We start from the raw sequence: 19,498 nt of genomic DNA, 5'->3' as shown, positions 1-19,498 counted from the left end.
TAGGTATGTCACAGAAAATAAATTCCCTTGCTTCAGCAATGCTGGCTGACTTAGTACTAGCATAGGGAAATTAAAATCTGTTTTAATATCACCTCTAAATATGTATCAAACAGAGTTTTCATGAATAGTTTGCCTAGAATTATTTCAATATGAAAATAGCGTTAATAGCAAAAGGATTTAAAATGTCAGAATTTTTGTCATGCAAATAGAACATTGGCTAAAAAGCTGGCATCAATGGCAGTTCTGTATGTACCACAGTACAAGTTCCATTATTTTTTTAATTGAAAATTGTTCATACTGAGAGGGGTGGGGGGTAGACCAAAATTTTGCTTATATCTGTTTAGAGTATTTTTTTATTTCATTATTATTGTAATATTATAAATATTTTCTAAGATCATTTAAAAATAAAAATAAATAACAGTGGTTTTCTGTTTTTAATCTATATAAAATTATTGGTTTCCAACAAATTGTACATTTATATGCAATTGAGTGATTTTTTTTTTCAGAACTTTTCCACTGAAATTCCTGGATATAAATAATGCAGGTTACTTCTTAAGTTATTTGGAACTGCAATTGACACTTGAAAATGAACTTCTCAATTTTTAGTTTTTAAATTATTTAAAATTTTACTTTTACAAAATTTTTCAAGGAAATTAATGCATTTTCTGTTGGATTCTATTGTGTGTGTTGTTTTTTTTTAATTCCGAACATACTTCTTTTAATGAATTGTATGTAAGATAATTTAGTCAAATAGGATTTTTATTTGTTTTTTTTTTTTAGTAACAAATAATCGTGGATCTGCAGAGGTCCACTTAACGAATTAATTGTCAGAGCTAAGTAGCAAGTTTTACTATGTGGGATGAATTAGTTTGACAAATTCAGATGTATTCAAGACCAGGCACTAACTGAAATACCATATTGCTGCCATTCAAAGCCCAGACTTGCATGCAGTAAGAAAATTGAATATTTCAAAGGATTATGTTCCTGTAATTAGGACAATGACATTTGAGCAATCATAATGATTTTGAAAGTACACAGGCAAGTCCTAGTTTCTTTTTCCTATGAGTACCCTTACTGTGGTTACATCTTCATGAATGACTAGTTCTTTAAATGTAATTGCACCTTCATGAACTACTAGGATGTCTTAACATTTGGATATAATTGAAAATGTAGGCTTATGTAAGCTAACTAATTTTACCAACCTTGGTTTTCTAGTTTACAATTTATAGTCATTATTGATCAGATGTTTGTAACTGGTGGCTTTTAAAAAATAACAGTACTTCAAACAAAGGGATGTCAGTGGATTAAATATAGGTCCTTTGTGTTTACTATTTTTATTAAAAAAAAATAAAAAATAAAATAAAAGAGAGATGGGCAGGGAGTTGGCAGTATCCAGTACAGGCTAGTAAGCTAATATTTTGCATTCTGAGCTTAAAGTTCAGCCCTCATGTACCTACTGTAAAATGTGTACAATGGCTTGTTGGACCAGGACTTAGTTAGACACTAAGTGAAATCAATTTAAAAAAAAAGTTCCTTTTCCATTCTTTTAAAGGGTCCAGTCCTTTTGCAGAATAAGTAAAATACACTTATTGTGGACACTTACTGATTCTACAAAACACTCTCTAGAGAGAACCTGAACATCCACAGCTTCCTGTTAAGTGTTTGAGAGTGCAGTGTGTTGACTTGTTGAAGAATCCAGTCTTTCTGTTTGAGTCACTGCTGAATAATTAGCAGACTACACTACTTAGGTCTTTGTCTTGTAGTTATACTTTCTTTTAATTAATTCCAGATTATCCATTTTTGTAGCAGAACATTTAGTGTGAAGAAAAAACAGGCAAGGATTTAAGATTAGTAACCTATTTAAAGAAATACAGTGCAGTCATTTAGAACCAGGTGTTCTATACTAGATTACCTTTCATTTGTTCTCAGAATTAAGTACAGCTTACTTAAATCACGGGTGACTCAATCACATGATTCACAATACAATTGCTTTCTTTTAATAGAAGATAAAATTTAACAGTTAGGGGTTCCCATGAGCTTTTATTCCTGATGCTTGAGAAGAGATGACTACACCTTAGCAGTTTTCTTGTATAAAAACACAAGTGGAATGAAGGAATCAGTTTATGCAGCTATTAGTTGTAAAATCTTAATTCATTTGCTCAATTTCTGATAATTGATGGATAAAGTTAATGCCAGATACAATGTACAAAAATTGATTTTTAATAGAAAATAAGTTATTTTAATATTAAGAATGTTCCACCGTGATCAACATTGTTTCTTTTTTGGTTCTAGTTGGGATAGGCTTTGTTCTACACAAAATCATAGAATTACTTAAGTTGGAAAAGACCTCCAAAATTATCAAGTCTAACTGTTTAATCTAGCCAAATCTGCCACTAAACCATATCCCTATGTCAATCATTAACTAATAGGCCTTGGCATTTATCAAAATATGATTAATTATATTTTTTGTTATTAAAATTGAAAAGTAGATTTAAAACTGAATAGTTGAAGATGTAAATTAATTATTTCTAGAAAAGTGGTGCAAAATAGTGGATTTTTTTCTTAATACAAGGTTATCTGTTATGCAGGTGTCAAATTTGATATCTAATGGCTTGTTCTGGCTTTAAAATGTATGAATGCTTCATAATTGCACAGGTAGTTTTGGAGAACCAAAAAATTTTGGTTTACAAACAAGCAATTGTTTGTAAACATTACTTTGCTACAATTTTTTTCTTGTTCACATTGCTTTTCTTTTGCCTATATTTGCTGTTGTGCAAATATAATACGCCTGTTATGCATATTTGCTTATACTAAAATAGCTCACATGTTCAACTGTGCTGCATACCTCTTTGCTCATGGAAATTATTTGGACAATGTATATTTAACATATTTTTCTGTAGTATAAAATTCTGTTGATAAATCTGAAAGTTGTTTCTATCTTCTGCTGTATTAAAAAAACAAAAGTCATATCTGATGGAGCTAGGTCTACTTTAAGTCAAATATTGCAATGCCAGCTTTGTTGATTTCACTGGTACAGACAGTAAAGCAAGCTGCTAACAATTTCAGGGAGAAACAAAAATTAGATTTGCAATCCTTGTAAATATCTCAAGGATATATTTGATTTCATTTTGAAATAACTGTATTCTCGTACTCTTAAAGGCTCTAAAAATCAGAAACATGTCTTAAGACCAGAGTCTCTTGAAGGAACAGATGAAGAGGATCCTGTTACAGCACTGGAGTGGGACCCTTTGTCAACTGATTACCTTCTTGTTGCTAATTTACACAATGGCATACGACTAGTTGATTCTGAATCTCTGTCCTGTATCACAACGTTTAATTTTCCCAGTGCAGCAGCATCTGTTCAGTGTTTAGCCTGGGTTTCTAGTGCACCAGGAATGTTTATAACTGGAGGTAAGCATTTTCTTTCCTGATTTATGGAAAAGTAGTGAATATAGCACTGAGTCTTCTGTTTCTTAACATTTCTACAAATTAAAGAATACATGTGTTGTACAAAGAAAAAGATGTATGGAAAAGAACATGAAATGACAATAAGCAGTTTTTACGTATTTTCTATTTGTGGGGTACAAATAATGTTTTCCTTATGCACACTTAAGCAATATCATTAGAGTTTTTTTAGGGAATAGGAATGCATTGCACTGAAGGGTGCCAATTCTTGTTCTTCTGCTTTTCTTTCTCTATTTCCAGAAGGGTTTTTTTTTTCCTTTTTCCTGCTTCTTTTCTATACTGTAGTTTCAAGGTAGTATAGTTTTAAGGTAGGAGAACCAATAAATAAGGAAAATGAAACTATGAGATTATTTTTATAAAGAGAGAGTTTCCATAGAGTTTATCAGCTGAATTTTAAATAACTAATGTTACTAATTGCTATTGTTAATAGTGAAATTACCACAGAGACAACTGTGCCTGCCTATAAATATGTTTAGGATTCTAAGTTTAATTCATTGTCTTTTTTTTTTTTTTTTTTTTTTTTTTTTGCTTAAACAGACTGTATACATTAAAAAAATAAAATTTTTTTTTTTAACCACAGATTCTCAAGTTGGTGTGTTACGTATTTGGAATGTTTCACGTACAACACCTATAGATAATTTTAAATTGAAGAAAACGGGTTTCCATGGTTTGCATGTACTAAGTTCTCCTCCAAAGAAGAAGTGTAAGTTTACATTTGATTGTTATTCATTACAGTTAGAAGTTAGTTTAGAAAATATTTTTGTGAATCTTGGTATACCCAAGTTGATCTCTGAAAACTTTTTCTTGGCTCTCTAGTTCTTAATTAAGCAAAGTGCTTGCTCTGGTGCTGATGGGTGGGACAAATGAATGTGTAAAGGATCAAGCTCTTTATAATGTCCTTCTTTAGTAGGCCAGGCTTTGTACAGCAATTGTCCATTTCTTTTTCCTTTTTAAATCTCTTTGTAATACAAAGCAATTTCCTCTATATAATTATTATTTATGGCTAAATGGAAAATTAAAAAAATAATCTTATGTTTCTATTTTTTCTTAAGCATTTTTATCACTATCTCCAACTAAAAATCATCATACATCCTCGACAAGTGAAGCTGTTCCTCCGCCAACTTTAACCCCAAACCAAGCATTTTCTCTTCCTCCTGGTCATGCTGTCTGTTGTTTCATGGATGGTGGTGTGGGCCTTTATGACATGGGAGCCAGAAAGTGGGATTTCCTTAGAGATTTGGTATGTCTTATCTCTGTCTTAGGAATGACAATTTTGCTTATATAGCTTTTTTTTTAACAGCAGAAAACAAATAGGAAAAAAAAAAGGAATAAAGTTTTTATAGGAATCTTAAACAAGTTTTATCATTAAAAAAGAGACTAAATTTGTTGTTAGCCAGTAAAGATTTAAGGGTGTTATGGTGGTGGTGATTGTTTTGCTTTTGTTTTAATTCTTTTAGCTAAAACTTTAGTTTAATTTCATCATCTCCATTGAAATATTACCTAAATGGCTTTCTATAATCCAGAATTAAGGTTCTAGTCAAATCTGAGAGAAAATAAAAGCCACTCAAGTGGTGAGGTCCCTCAGTTTAAAATGACAAAGACCAAATTAATATTTTTTTTTAAAGCAGAAATTCAAAACTGAATTTATCATATATTAGGTAAGCATCTTCACTGGTCTGTTGGTTATTCTTGACGATTTCTCTCTTTTCCTCTTTCCGTACTCCCTTTGCATTGAAAAATGTCAGTAATTTTCAGGTGTACTCCAGTATGTGTTTGAATAGAGGTTAATGTTCCGTGTTAATTTTTAATAGATTTTTTCTGTAAAGCACCTGAGGCTTAACAGTTTTTATATTATCTATTTTTCATGCGTATGTCAAGTTTAACGAGGACCATATCTGAGAAAACAAGCAGTTGAGATGCAAAACTTCTGAATGATTGAAGTTTAAACTTCAATAGAACAGACTGTTTTAGAATACAGAAAACTTGCCCTAATGCTAGTACATTTTTTTCAAATATAATCAACATACAGAGCTTTATTATTTCAGTCCGTTTATACCTGAAGAACAAAATTATTTCTGTTTTACAATTTATTTTTTCTTGCTTTTGTCTAGTGTTTTTTTTAGTGATATTCTTAGCAACTCATTTTCAACAGACAATGCTAATTCATCCCTGGCATTCCATCACCTTGTTGTTTTAAGGCAGAATGTTTCTGTTTTTAATAAAGATCTATGAAGGGAAGGAGTGTTATAGTCTAAGCTATTTTATGTCTTTTAATTTTTACTGATTAGCCATAACATATAGAGTATAATATGGTTTATTTTAGAGTTTGTTGTAGAGTTGGACTTCTGGAAGAAAAAAAAAAAGTAATAAAAATGGATTCAATATTTGTTTCATTTAAGGGACATGTTGAGACCATCTTTGATTGCAAATTCAAACCTGATAACCCTGATCTTCTTGCTACAGCTTCATTTGATGGCACAATAAAAGTTTGGGATATAAATACTTTAACAGCAGTTTACACATCTCCTGGTAATGAGGGGGTTATTTATTCCATTTCTTGGGCTCCAGGTAAGAATATTTTACTTTAGGTCTAAATGTTCTTTGAATTAGCATTGACTTGCAGCAATTTGTGTTATAAAAGTATTAGTTTTAGGTAGGAGGTTGTCTTAAAAGTTTATAAACATAACTGAAGTAATATCTGTAAAACTTGTAAAAAAAACTAGTGCTTCAGAACTCGTTGAAGCTCACCATTATAAGGACTGATCTCTGCCTTTCATACTGAGACTAGAGGAACAAAGCTCTGCAAAGTTTTTCTAGCACTGCATTACAGAGATGATGAGGCTTCCTATGCACAGTAGGCAAATGATTAAAGGAATTTAAATTCTATTTTATGCTGAAAAAGTGGAATATATGTGTTCAGTTCAATCTCATCCTTCTTCAGGTAGTATTCTAATCACTGAAGAGCTCCACTTTTACTTTTCTATTTTTTTTTCATTATTATTTTTGGGATAGGGAGTAGCTTTTCCACAAAGTGTCTACTCTTCCTTAGAGAAGCCACTGAAGTTGGTAGGAAATTTTCTTGTTAGAACTGTTTTGCAATCCATTTAGATGAACCTGAAAGTACATTTCTGATAAAGTTACTGATGTCAGTAGTTGATGATAAGAAGGCTTTCTTGTGATTTAATTCTTTGGACAGCAGATACAGTTGTTTGTTTTTTTTAATTCTAAATTCAGCTCAGTGCTTTGCTCTCCTATGATTCTAGTGGGAAGCTTAATGTAGTCTGTATAAGTGAAATGAGATGGCACTTTAAAAAAAAAAAAAAAAAAAAGACAAAATCTTACACCATGTTCCTCTTCACAGATAATTTTTTGTGCTACATGGAAATTATGACAATATCACATATGTTTTTCCATCTTTTGTGTTATTTTGTTCCGAAATTTAAATTCAGTTTAAATTCAGTATCTTGCATTAAGAGAATAGTTTGCTCATGATGATGAGGGGAAGAATGGGGGTGTTTTTGTATTCTAAATTATTAAAAAAGTAAACTTAAGCCAATAGAAAGTATGTCCTTAAACTTCTGCTCTTAACTTTGGCTCCTTACACTTCATTTTTGCCCACTCCAGACAAAACTTTTCTTGTTTCTTTCACATCCCATACTCCCAGCAATTTCCTCTCCACCTTGTACCATCATATTTCTCCATTCCTAAAATATAATCCAATGCATGCCACCATTTGGATTTGGTCTCAGAAGACCTTTAAACGTGGTGATACCTCTTTTTTTTTTTTTTTCCCCTGACTTTCTCCTATCTGAATCTCTTATCATTCTATGTATGTATGTTCTAAACAGCTTTCTAGACTCCTCCTGTATGGATTGCCTTTTCTGCCTCTGAAGTACAGTATAAAACAACAGTGGAAACTTACCTGTGTCATAGGGTTGTTTAGCAACATTACAGCTATACTGGCATAGATGATCATTGGGGTGGGGAGGAGCCAGTGGCTGTTGGATTAGGCCCAAGTTATGTGACCTGTAGCATTCTCCCTGATTTGTCTTTAGTATATATGGAACTTTAAAAGCAAATGTTCTACTTCAAGCTTGAAATATTGAGACTATATGTTTTTCAGTTTCAGTTGTATGCATAATGGACACGACTTTTTTGTCACCTTAGTTGCAAAGGTTTCAGCAGGCATTGAGAATACTTTTGCAACTATTCAACTTCTGGTTTGCCCTTTGTTCAAAATAGGAATGCAGAAACATAGGTCAGGCTTTTGCTGAAACTGTTATTTGAGACTTAATATCAAATGCTGGCCTTAAAGCATGGAAAAACTGCTGTTTTTGTGCATTGATGACTTCATATTATGTTTATTATGAGAGCTTATAAATGTCTTTTTTTAAAGGAGATCTGAACTGCATAGCAGGTGCAACATCCAGAAATGGTGGCTTCATCTGGGATGTCCCAAGAGGCAAAGTGATAACCCGATTCAGTGAGGTATGATGAGTCTGCTTCTCCTTTGTCTATTGAATATAAGTTAGTCATTCCTTCTAATGCCAATAAATGATGATCTGTCACGTGTTCTTAAAAGACGATATAACAAAAATGTGTAGAAAGATTGATATGGGTGCCAGCTTATCTCTGAGGCAGGTGAAGTTTTTCTTACTTCCTAGGAGTTAGATTTGTGACCTGAGAATGGTGAAGCACCAGAAGGTCTCCATCATTTTAAAATTGTTTCTGTAGCGATACATAGGAAAAGCAAAGACAATTTTTTCTTAAATGTGTATGGACATACAAACGTCAAAGCATAAAATGGTGAATTGACGTTCCATATTTTAAAATGTAAGCCCCCCCAAAAAATTTAATTCCCTGAAGTCTAGACCAAGAAGCTGCATTTTGCAGCACACTAGACAGTATGGTTTATTTGCAATCTTGCCTTGTATTACCTGTAATATGTGCAGGCTTTTACAAGTCCTGAAGTGGTACCATAAGTAGTTAGTGGCATAAAGAGCTATTTAATAATGTAGTATTCTGTACTATTTTGTATATTCTCAGTATATATATTCTAATATTATGTTAGACAGACATAGTTAACTGTGACAATATCTGCATTGGAGGAAAGGGGTGCTCTTTAAGAACACTGATATGGAGAAAAACCTTTTTTAATAAAATAAAGCAAGCAAATGAACAACAACAACAAAAACATTTAGAAGTTCTCAAGTTTTAACATGTAGAACATTGGAATGTGCTACTAAACATCTGTTCTCAAACACTGGTCCTGATGCGTACCCCAGTTAAGTCTTCACATACCACAATTATTCATTCCCACTAACATCATTATTAGAACAAGCAGCTAACCTTTATTCAGGCTTCAGATTCATATGAGTTGCTCATTCTTTGTCTCTTGGTTCCTGGAGAGTAGGACAGTTTTACGGTCTCTGTCCCTCTGTCCTCAGTCCCGGTTTTCTGGGAAAAATGGGCTGAAACCCATAGGAGAACAAAATAAAGCAGATGAGTCAATAGATAAGAGAAAAAGGGGTGAATTATTTCTTATTGATAGGTATTTTGCATTTTTTGAAGCATGGAAAGAATGGAATCTTCTGCATTGCCTGGAGTCATAAAGATTCCAAAAGAATAGCAACCTGCAGCGGTGATGGATTTTGGTGAGTGTTACTGGAAGAAAACAAAATAAATTAAAAAAAAAAAAAAAAACACCAAATGTACATCTCAAGTCAGTGAACTTTGGCAGCACCATCAGTGATTAATTTTAAAACCGTTCTCACTGGCCAAAATTTGGTGTATATAAATCTCCTGTATTGTTAGGCTATATTTTTCATGATTTTAAGAAAAAATAAAGGAATTGTATTCAAAAGGAGTAGTTTCACTTTGATACTGAAACCGATTACCGATTACTGATTACTGATTAGCCAAGAATATTCTTCTAGGTTTATTACCTGTAGGCATAGAGGACACTTATCAAAAAGCTATCCCTCTTGTCTTCCTTGTTTTGTTTTGTTGTTGTTTTTTTTTTTTTTTTAAAGTTTGTTATTTCAAGGACTAGAAATCACTATTGCAGAGCAAACTTAAATTTACAATTGTATTACTACAGGAGGATAATAGTTTATTTGCAAAAATGATCAAATGTCAAGCAAGAACATTGTTGTGTATATTTTTTCAGTACATTTTCAAACCTTTTTTTTTCCTTTTCTGCCCACATTCTTTAAATTCTTTCTGTATGCTTTTTTTTTTTTTTTTTAAGTTACTGCTATTTAGCTTATTTGTGTATAATCAAACTTGAGTTTTGGATAGCCTACTCAGAATGGTAGCTTTTTTCCTCCTAATATTCTATTGTGATTGGTTTCAGTATTATTCGAACCATCGATGGCAAGGTTCTTCACAAGTACAAACATCCAGCTGCAGTGTTTGGCTGTGATTGGAGTCAAAACAATAAGTGAGTAAAAATTAACCCTAATAATTGATACGTACTATTTAATTGGATTAATGCTATAAAGTAACACAAAATTATTGATTTTAGAATATGATACTTACTGTTATATTAGAGCACCGAAATTGTTTCTGTTTCACAGTAGGATGTCTATAGTAGCTCTGCATTTCCAGTAGTGTTCATTTCCAGTAGTGTTCATTGTCCGGTATTCTATTTTTTTGTGTAAGACAGTCTATTTAACTTCTAAAAAGGTTATCTTTGTACTATCAGGAAGAAAACATCTCTGGTTTTAATTCCATATAATGGCAAACCTATATGACCAGGTATGAGATAACCACTTTGTAAGGTTTGGGAGATACATAAACTGCAATGAAATAAGGCATGGGGATCTCTTAAGCTACTTTTGAACACCCTGGACATCCACTAGAGCACTGCATGTTACAAAGAGATACCAACTTCAACCCTGAAATGAATGTGATTATGTCAATGATATTGTGCCTGAGACAGTAAGTTTCAGTCCCTCGGGTGATATTTATTTCTACCAAAAACATAACAATGCAAAATAAGTACTTCTAGTTCTGGCAACCTGTACTGAACAGAATTACAGGTTAGAAATATGCTGTTAGATCCTTCTCAGAACTGAAGCTTAATGTAAGAAATTTAATATGGTTTTGATACATGTCTAATTATTGGTGGTTGTCCAATTCCGAGAACGCTTTGATAGTGATAAATATCTGTAAGTAGCTATAAGAAAATTTATGTCTAGATAAGTTGCAATTCTTCGAAGTAAAAAATTCCACATTAATATTATTAATAATATTAATAATACCACACATAATGTCATCAGAAGGAACCTAGTATGCCTCTACACTTTGGCAATAGTTGATAAATGTGTAGCTGAATAAGAGCCGTATTACAGCTCTTCAATTATTATATTATATGCTTAATTTGAAATCAACTCCCTGAAGATGAATCAAAACATAACTTGAAGTAACACACTATAATTTTAAATGTTTGTACATTATGTAATCTTAACAATTGATAAAAAGAAGCACTGAAAATATGTTGCAGCATTCTTCCTGAGTAACAAAAAATAATATTTGAAAAACTGAATCTATCAATATAAGGCTTATTTAAATATTTTTTCAAAGGATTGTTTGAGAATACCCCACATTCTACTATTTGGGTTTTGTTTAGTGATTTTTTCAATTACTTCCGATGACAAAGTAGTCATGCTGTTCTCTACATCTCTTCTGAATTTTCAGTTTTGTCAACTTGTTTCTTGGTGAGTTTCCTAATACATAGTTCGTTCCGATAGTGTCTATAAAGTTTCAAAAGAGAAGAGGAAAAAAACGTCTGTTTTAGGACTCACCCTCCTTGACTACTTGTTTCACTCACCCATACTTTATGGGAATTGTAGAAACCTATGTGTTAAGATAGTTACAGTCTGTGAGGGTCAATGTTTTTCTTTACTTGTTCTTCTCTGTGTATTTCAGTAAATTATAAAACATGTAGTACGTGATAAAAAACTGTATGTAAAAACAAATACAGACGTCATTACATAGACTAACCAAAGGATTACAAGAAGTTTAAGAGTTAATTTAGAATATGTCATTTGAGTGTGACAAGAACACACTTCTTTTCTTAGATAAATACACTAAAATGCAAGGAATACAGTTGTCAAATGATTTCTGAGTTATAAAATTGAGTTGTACTTGTCATACAGGAGATTAAGCAGCAAACTGAGGTTTCAGTGTATGTAATAATAGGAATGCATTTTTTTTCCTAATGCAACAGAAATAGCAACAAAAATAATTGTCTTCAGACTGTCTTTTTTATGCAGGTATGGACAATTTTGTGTTGAATTTTTAATATAAATTTTTACACCAGGATTTGAACTCAAGTTTGTGTTAAGGGAGAAGCATTGCAGGGGAATTTGGTAGCTGAAAGCTGACTTACACGTGCTGGCCATCGAGGCATGGAGAAGAGCAGATATTCAATAACAGGAAAGGGAGAGGTTAGATTGGCTTCCTTTTAATGACTGCTAAGCTGAATATTTAGGAGGCAACTGCAATATTTTGCAGATAATTGCTAATACCAACATGAGAATTTGTTGTCAAAACCAGTTATACGGTAGTTCAATCTACTAATACTTCTGTGCTGAGTTCTGAATACAGTATACTATTTTCAGAAATGCTTGGTCAGACTGTAGCGCAAATACTATTCCCTATTGTAACTAATGGATCTTGGTCTTGGTCTTTTTTTTTCTGATTTAATCTGAAATATGCTCATCAGTAGTGACATCATAAAGTAGGAGCAAAATAAGATACTTTAAAAGCAAATTGTAAAATATGCATCATACTTACTTTTAAACTCAAAACCCTTGAAAATACTTTTAATGATTCCAGGGACTGATTTTCCTGTTTTATTTTGCAGAGATATGATAGCTACTGGTTGTGAGGATAAAAATGTTCGTGTTTATTACTTGGCAACCAGCTCTGATCAGCCACTGAAAGTTTTTACAGGGCATACTGCAAAGGTGTTTCATGTACGATGGTCTCCTCTGAGAGAAGGAATCCTCTGCAGTGGCTCTGATGATGGGTGTGTATATCTGAACTATTAGGAAAATTTAAGATCTTTAGTTGCACTGTTTCTGGCACCTTAAAAAAACACTGAATAATGGTACAAATCTCTGTGTTGGTCAAATTAAATGTTGCTTTTCCGTTAGTTTAACGCAGTGTTTTGGCAGCAGAATAATTATCTAAATTTGTCACAACTGCTGTATCAATGCATTTTTCCAAATGCTTTCCCAACAGCAGAAAGTGCCTGATGCTTGTTAGTAACAGGAGTGAGGCAAGGATGATACTACATGCTTATCCTACATTTAAAGATACAGGTGCAAGCTTTGGTCTTGAAAGAGGAATTATTTGAAAATAAATATTCCTAGAAATAAATATTCTGAAGTTTGAAATGCTGGCTGGAGACAGTCTTATTTCAGATAGGTGGACATAAATCTTTTGATGGACATAAATCTTTTGTATCCTTTTTCAGTACTGTTCGAATATGGGATTATACGCAGGATGCTTGTATAAATATTCTTAGTGGACATACAGCTCCAGTACGGGGACTGATGTGGAATCCTGAAATTCCTTACCTTCTAATATCTGGCAGTTGGGACTATACAATTCGAGTTTGGGACACAAGAGATGGAACGTGTTTGGACACAGTTTATGATCATGGTGCAGATGTGTATGGTAATATTTTAAATATGTTTTATTTCTGTATTAAAATAAATTTTAATCAAACTGGCTTTTAGATAAACTTAATTATTTGACTATATTTTTAAATGCTCTCTCTACTAGGATTAACATGTCATCCTAGTCGTCCATTTACTATGGCTTCTTGCTCTCGGGACTCCACTGTGAGACTCTGGTCATTGACACCTCTTGTAAATCCTATACAAATAAATATCTTAGCAGATAGATGTTGGGATGAGGTTATTGGTAATATAGGTAAGTAAATTGCATATACAGTTTTTTTAATTTTCTGTATGTTACTATACTTAAGGAAAAAAAAAGTCTAAATCTTTGTGTTCGTTAGATCGTGCTGTGGAATCTGGTGCTCCTCCTTTGCTGTGTGGTAAAGTTTCCAGGGATATTAAGCAAGAAGTGGAAAAACTGACAGGAAATCCTCGAGGAAAGAAACTAAGATGGTTTTCAGAATGTTTTTCAGTAAGTATTCTACAAACTTAAGGATGTCAGTCAGGTTAAGGTTGTCAGTGTTCTTTACGCACTCTTCTAAAGTTAATCTCTAAAACAAAAGTAGCTTTCTCCTCTACCATTTTCTCTCTTAAAGGAAGTTCAAAAATACGCAGAAATCAGCTCTCTTAACAATTCTGCTTGTAAAACATCCATGACTGATTTGTCACTTGTGAACATCAAACTTTCATAAAGGAAGATAGGTGGAATAGCTTAATTTGTCATAGGAATAATTTGCTTTAATTAGAATCTTCCTTTGAAGAAAATGAAAAAAATACATTTTATGAAACTACATTGGACTTTTTTATTTTAATCCATTAAAGGAACACCTCCATTCTGGATGAGGTTTGAACTACCTGAGTGTCTGTGCCCGAACTGCTGGGAGATGTGGATCACTCATGCCCCAGTATCCGTCTAGTGATTTTGCTCCACTGCACAGTAACATTTCCTATAAATCATTACAGCCTTTTTGTGCAGTTCAGTTAAAATTATAAACTACTAGATACCTGTGAGTGCTTACCTACATGGGAGCTGAAATTGACATAGAAAAAGGGCAGAAGCGTCCTAGAAATTACAGTTTGTGTCAGACAGTTGTTATTTAAGTGAATGCCCATCTACAAAGATCAAACAAAAAATACAAAATATTTTCAGTATGTTCAAACAAATGTATGTTTTGATTTCTGGCTAAAGTTTAAGGTATAATTCAAAAATGTTGAAACACTTTTCCTCAATTACAAATCCTGAAATTTCCTGACTGTTTTATTAAAAATATTTTTAATGCAATTCTTTGTTTTACAGAAGTTACACATTTGGATGTCCTCCATTAATTCTTGAGTAAAGCTATTATGGAATATTAGAATTTTCTAACAACAAACTTTTTTGATCATCTCTGTGCAGTGCTTTTTAGAGTCCAGAAGCTAAGTGTTATGCTTACACTATTGTGAGTCAAATGACAGCTTTCATGGATTGAAAAAGGAAAATTGAAAAGAGAATAGTGATTTATTTTTTTTCTAGTACATTTCTCTGCTTTTTACCAGCTCAGAAATGACTGGGCTTCTAAACATGTATCCTGTTATTCTTAAAAAGCTCCTTCAGGTCAAAGTTGTAATATTTTTTCTTTTTATCCTTTTAATGACTCATTCATTTCTAGACTTCATTGAACGTTAAGCCATCATCCTTGTTTTACAGAGGGGAATATTCAAATATTAGACCTATATGAATGCTTAAAATTTCAACAACAAAAAATTTGCATTGAGGACCTGCAAAATTTTGTGTGTATACTATTATATGTGTCTATTTTAAGATTTTAGTATTGTAAACTGAATTGTGGCAGCTCAGACTTGAAGTTGTTTCTTTACCTCACCCATACCTTTGTTCTACAAAAGAGAGTAAACAACTATTTGGGTAGGTCTTGCACTCCAGCAGCTGAATGTTGTTTTATGCCTGCAGTAACCACCACGTAGCTAGTAAACACTTGGGAGCACAAGAGAGAGCTCTAATGATGAGCTCTCAGCTGTGGCCACACATAAGCAAGAACATGAATTCATGAATCCTAGTGTGTCTTTAAGTCTTTGAGAAAAACAAAGAGGTTGTAGTGTCTTGAACTGTCATGTCTTCATGGTAAAGCTTCTAATATTAAAATGGTCTGAAATTACATTTCTTGAAATTGACTGAGAAGTATTTTCAAGGTTTTTACAAGTTTAATTTCTCTTGAACATTACTGTAATTCAACTTTATTTTTTTCCCTAACAATTCTAGCCTCCAGGAGGCAGCAAAAATTTGTGGGATTTAGTTGCTGTAATAAAAGGACAGGATGATAGTCTGCTTCCACAGAACTACTGCAAAGGAATTATGCATATGAAACATCTCATTAGATTTAGAATGGTAAGTGAGTAGTAAACATTACCTGAAAATGGTTAATAATACACTCAGTATTTCACTCTTTAAAATTAGCACTTGATGCTTTACAAAAGGATCAGAACTTATCTCGTGCCTGAAGATATTTGTGTATTATCAGTTCTCTGTGCAATATTAATCTGTTAGAACAACGGCATCTAGGTGAGTCTGCATGACTTCATACATACTCAGTGTTAAAATGCTAGGCTACATATAGAGTACTTCCCTATTCAGTGAAATTAAATTCTTTGTATAAACACAAAAGTTTGTAGTTGTGTTCAGATGCAGGGGCAGGAATTCATGTCTGAAAATGGAGGAGAGGCAGCAGAGATATGCAAATATGCTCTGTGGCTCTCTGGAAGGAGGAGTGGAAAAGAAAGAACCTGTCATTAATAGAAATACACAGCTTAAGAGTGACTCTATTGTGAAATTCCAGAGCCAGGCCACAGAATTATTTGTAGTTGCATGTGTTGAATATGCAACCAGATGTACAATTTGTACAGAATATGGGGCTATGTGGTTCTTTCAGGGACTTCTCAGAGAAACTAATCAATCCTATGCTCTAATGACTGGAAATAGAGGAAATAGAGGAAAGCAATCTAGTGATATGGATTAGAACATGTTTAACTGTCCCCGCACAGGATTAAATACCTGCCAGGTATTACCTGATGTTTGCTGTCGTAGGTTGTCTCTTTTGCATAACTTACTAGACTCTTAAAGAATGACTGAAGGGATGGAAATTTTCTACTGGTGATATTGACTATAATTATAGCAATTACTTTGGTAATACTATGAGAGAGACAAAAGAAAAAACAAAAATAAAAACATGACAACCATTTATCTCAGCCAGCTAGCCTATGAAGAAGAAATTCATTCTTGATCCCTGCAGTTTAAGCAATCTCTTATCCATGTAACTGATGTTGTGAATTTATAATAGGTGAGTCAGAATAACAGCAGTAATTGCTGATTGCTCTGTGGTTAAATGTTCCCATCAATTAAAAGCATTTTGTTACCTTTTTGTCGATTTGGAATCCTGCTTAAGCCCAATAGGAGAAAGTAGGGATAAGGTAGTGCTGACATCCTCTGTATGTCTGCTAATATCTTTTTTTTGTTAGGAAACTGGGTGATGACATTGCAGCAACTAGACATTTCATGAGGAAGTAGAGGCCTAGAGCAAGTGTGCTTTTTGTTTTTTTTTGTATGTTTGTTTGTTTTCTTTTGTTTTTCTATTTCTAGCAACCAAAGTTGATTTATTAGTTTATTGGAAATTTTAACATAAAAATGACAAAGAAGATAAAGCTGCCAAATAAGAAAGTAATGTTGTTTGTTTAAAAAAGAAAAACAAACAAACAAAAAAGATGCTTTGCCTTTCTTAGCAGAAATTATTCTTTCTTTATTTGCAATTATTGTAAGAGTAATAAGTCATTTCCAGCTCTATGCTGGAATTTAATTTGCAGCTCCATTCATAAATATTTTCAAAAATACTGAGATTTTTATGGTGGACAACTGGGTGGCTTAGTGTTACATATGTGAAAATGTTTGAGAATGAAATGAAAATATGTAAAAGATGAAAGGAAGATAAGGAAAATGCATATGTGCATCAAAATACTAACAGTTGTTATAATGATATAAATAGTTCACTGTCATTTTACTGTAATCTCTTAGAATTAGTATTTTCTCAAAAGGATTCTTTCTTATATTATAGCTTTTATATTTTATTGTAATGCTTGATTAAAATTCATTCTTAAGAAAACTTGTTTTCATCACAGAAAACCAACTGGTGTACTCTTTAATTTTTTTTTTTATCAGTCCAAAGCACAAGAACTGACAACAGTAAAAATGTCCAAGTTTGGAGGTGGTATCGGTGCACCAAGCAAAGAGGAAAGGCTTAAAGAAGCTGCAGAAATACATTTAAGATTAGGACAAATTCAGCGATATTGTGAACTGATGGTAGAGCTTGGAGAGGTAAAATATCAGACCGTTATTGAAAACAATAAAATACAAAAGTTTATGAAAACCAGCTACCCAAGCAAAGCTTGTATAGGAACAAAAGGGATAATAAATCCAGAACTAATTGATTCAGATATATTGTTTTTAACATACACAGACTAATAAATAGCTAATTAATATTTTAAACCTTTTGATGAATTTATTGTAATGGAAGAAACATGAAATATAATTAAAAATACAGCTCTTTCCCAAAATAAACTGCTCAGATAAAATGTATTCCTGCTTTCTTCTAGTGGGACAAAGCTCTCTCAGTTGCACCTGGTGTATCGATGAAATACTGGAGGAAGTTAATGCAAAGGTAAAGTGATAAAAATACAGTGCTGAATTGTAAATTCTGTTCATAAAATGACGTAAGTAGGAAAGATATCTGTAGTACTTGGGTTCTCTGACAAGATTATAGTGATGTTATGTTTTGTTCAGTAAGGTTTGGGCTGGAACTGTAAGGGATTTCAACAATGATTTGGGGGTATGTAAATCAAGTTAAAATGTTAAACATAAATTACAAGTTTGACTGGAAAGTTATTATGCGGTAGAGAGCAGTATTCTTACAGCTTGGAAGTCTTCTAAGATCTGGTAAAGTAGATGTTTCAGTGAACTTGAACTTCATCTAACAACTGTACCATAAAGTTTGATGATCAATTTTATATGTAGATCTTTCTTGTTTGTTTATTCATTTGTTTAATTAGGAGAGCTGATCAGTTGATTCAGGAAGAAAATGATGATGTCATCCCATACTGTATAGCTATTGGAGATGTAAAGAAACTAGTTTCTTTCTTTACTTCAAGAGGCCAGCTTAAAGAGGCTCTGCTTGTTGTGCAGGTATTATTACATATACCAGTGTATGCAATAGCATTTATGTATTCATTTCTATTCTGAAGATGACAAGCATATTTAAAAGGCTAGCTCTGTTCACATTTGCAAAATGGCTAAATAATGAAACCCTACTCTTCACTTTCATTCTTTATTGGCCAGTTTTTACTCAGAAATTGTAAGAAGGTATCTCATGCTTACAGATTTTAAGTCTGATTCTTCTGAAGTGCAGTCAAACAACTATAATGAGAGCTGATATAGTTTTTTGTTAACGTAAAAAATTAACTTGATTTTATCAGTCGGAACTGCCCTTAACTTTTAAGGCATGTAGGATTTCTCTTGCATTTCTACGAAGGTCTTGCGTATACTGCTTCTTCTAGAATCTTCAGGTGAAACCATTCAATTACAGTAGAAATCAATATAGGAAATCAACAACGATTCTGTCTATGATTCTAACTTTTAAATGAATGCAAGAAAATAATAGTGTAACCTATTACCAAGAGGGACATGTCCCTTCTGCTTTCTAATGTAAGCACAAGTTAAAGGGTGCACAAAACATGCAAGACTGATATTTTGTTTCACTCTTTCTCCCTGTCATTTTATTCTTTTTTATTATTTTTCTTTGTCTGCTTAGTACAGCTTGTTAAATAAACTGTCAAGATATGTACCTGGCACGTTTTCTCATGCCTACCTGTTCTCAAGTGTTTAATTGGCTCATATCTAGGAACTTGAATAATAATGCACGTGAATTGGTCCCTTAGAAACTGTCTATCTGTATCTTGTTAAATTTAACAAGTTATAAATTGTGAACCTGAAAGCACCTTAACACTTTAAAAATATCTTCACTTAATTTTTGGAAGACAGGCATTACAGGGTTTGCTTTTATTACAATTAACAGAGTAGTCTTTGTCTCGAATGTTTTATCAGATAATATTAAGCAATAAAATCCCAGGACTTAATTACCATTTTAACTGAGCCTTGAATTTTAATGGCATTATACAAGCTGCACCTTAAAGGGCATGAAAGAATTTCATTTTTAAGCCACACTGGTCTCTTTTCACTTAACATTAGAAATAATGTATTTCAAGAAACAAAAGAGGTTTGTTTTATGCCACTATATAAA

The 19,498-nt window shown here is 32.7% G+C and overlaps 1 protein-coding gene across 4 annotated transcripts in view; it reads left to right on the top strand.

Annotated features, from left to right (window-relative positions):
* WDR17 (WD repeat domain 17) overlaps window positions 1-19,498 on the top strand; it is a 64,335-nt gene that overhangs the window by 28,617 nt on the left and 16,220 nt on the right. For all 4 annotated transcript variants that reach the window (XM_027456379.3, XM_072037283.1, XM_021277737.4 and 1 more), the window contains 15 exons: window positions 3,160-3,411; window positions 4,046-4,168; window positions 4,518-4,705; window positions 5,865-6,033; window positions 7,862-7,953; window positions 9,037-9,119; window positions 9,821-9,907; window positions 12,338-12,502; window positions 12,953-13,155; window positions 13,264-13,413; window positions 13,502-13,632; window positions 15,418-15,543; window positions 17,365-17,520; window positions 17,799-17,863; window positions 18,252-18,384. In XM_027456379.3, coding sequence (XP_027312180.1) covers window positions 3,160-3,411; window positions 4,046-4,168; window positions 4,518-4,705; window positions 5,865-6,033; window positions 7,862-7,953; window positions 9,037-9,119; window positions 9,821-9,907; window positions 12,338-12,502; window positions 12,953-13,155; window positions 13,264-13,413; window positions 13,502-13,632; window positions 15,418-15,543; window positions 17,365-17,520; window positions 17,799-17,863; window positions 18,252-18,384 — 2,123 coding nt within the window. The remainder of the gene's footprint in view (window positions 1-3,159; window positions 3,412-4,045; window positions 4,169-4,517; window positions 4,706-5,864; window positions 6,034-7,861; window positions 7,954-9,036; window positions 9,120-9,820; window positions 9,908-12,337; window positions 12,503-12,952; window positions 13,156-13,263; window positions 13,414-13,501; window positions 13,633-15,417; window positions 15,544-17,364; window positions 17,521-17,798; window positions 17,864-18,251; window positions 18,385-19,498) is intronic.

Source organism: Anas platyrhynchos, chromosome 4, assembly GCF_047663525.1.
Source record: "Anas platyrhynchos isolate ZD024472 breed Pekin duck chromosome 4, IASCAAS_PekinDuck_T2T, whole genome shotgun sequence".
In the NCBI taxonomy this organism is placed as follows: domain Eukaryota; kingdom Metazoa; phylum Chordata; class Aves; order Anseriformes; family Anatidae; genus Anas; species Anas platyrhynchos.
Note: the sequence above shows the minus strand (reverse complement) of the source record. Positions and strands in the feature narration are given on the sequence as shown.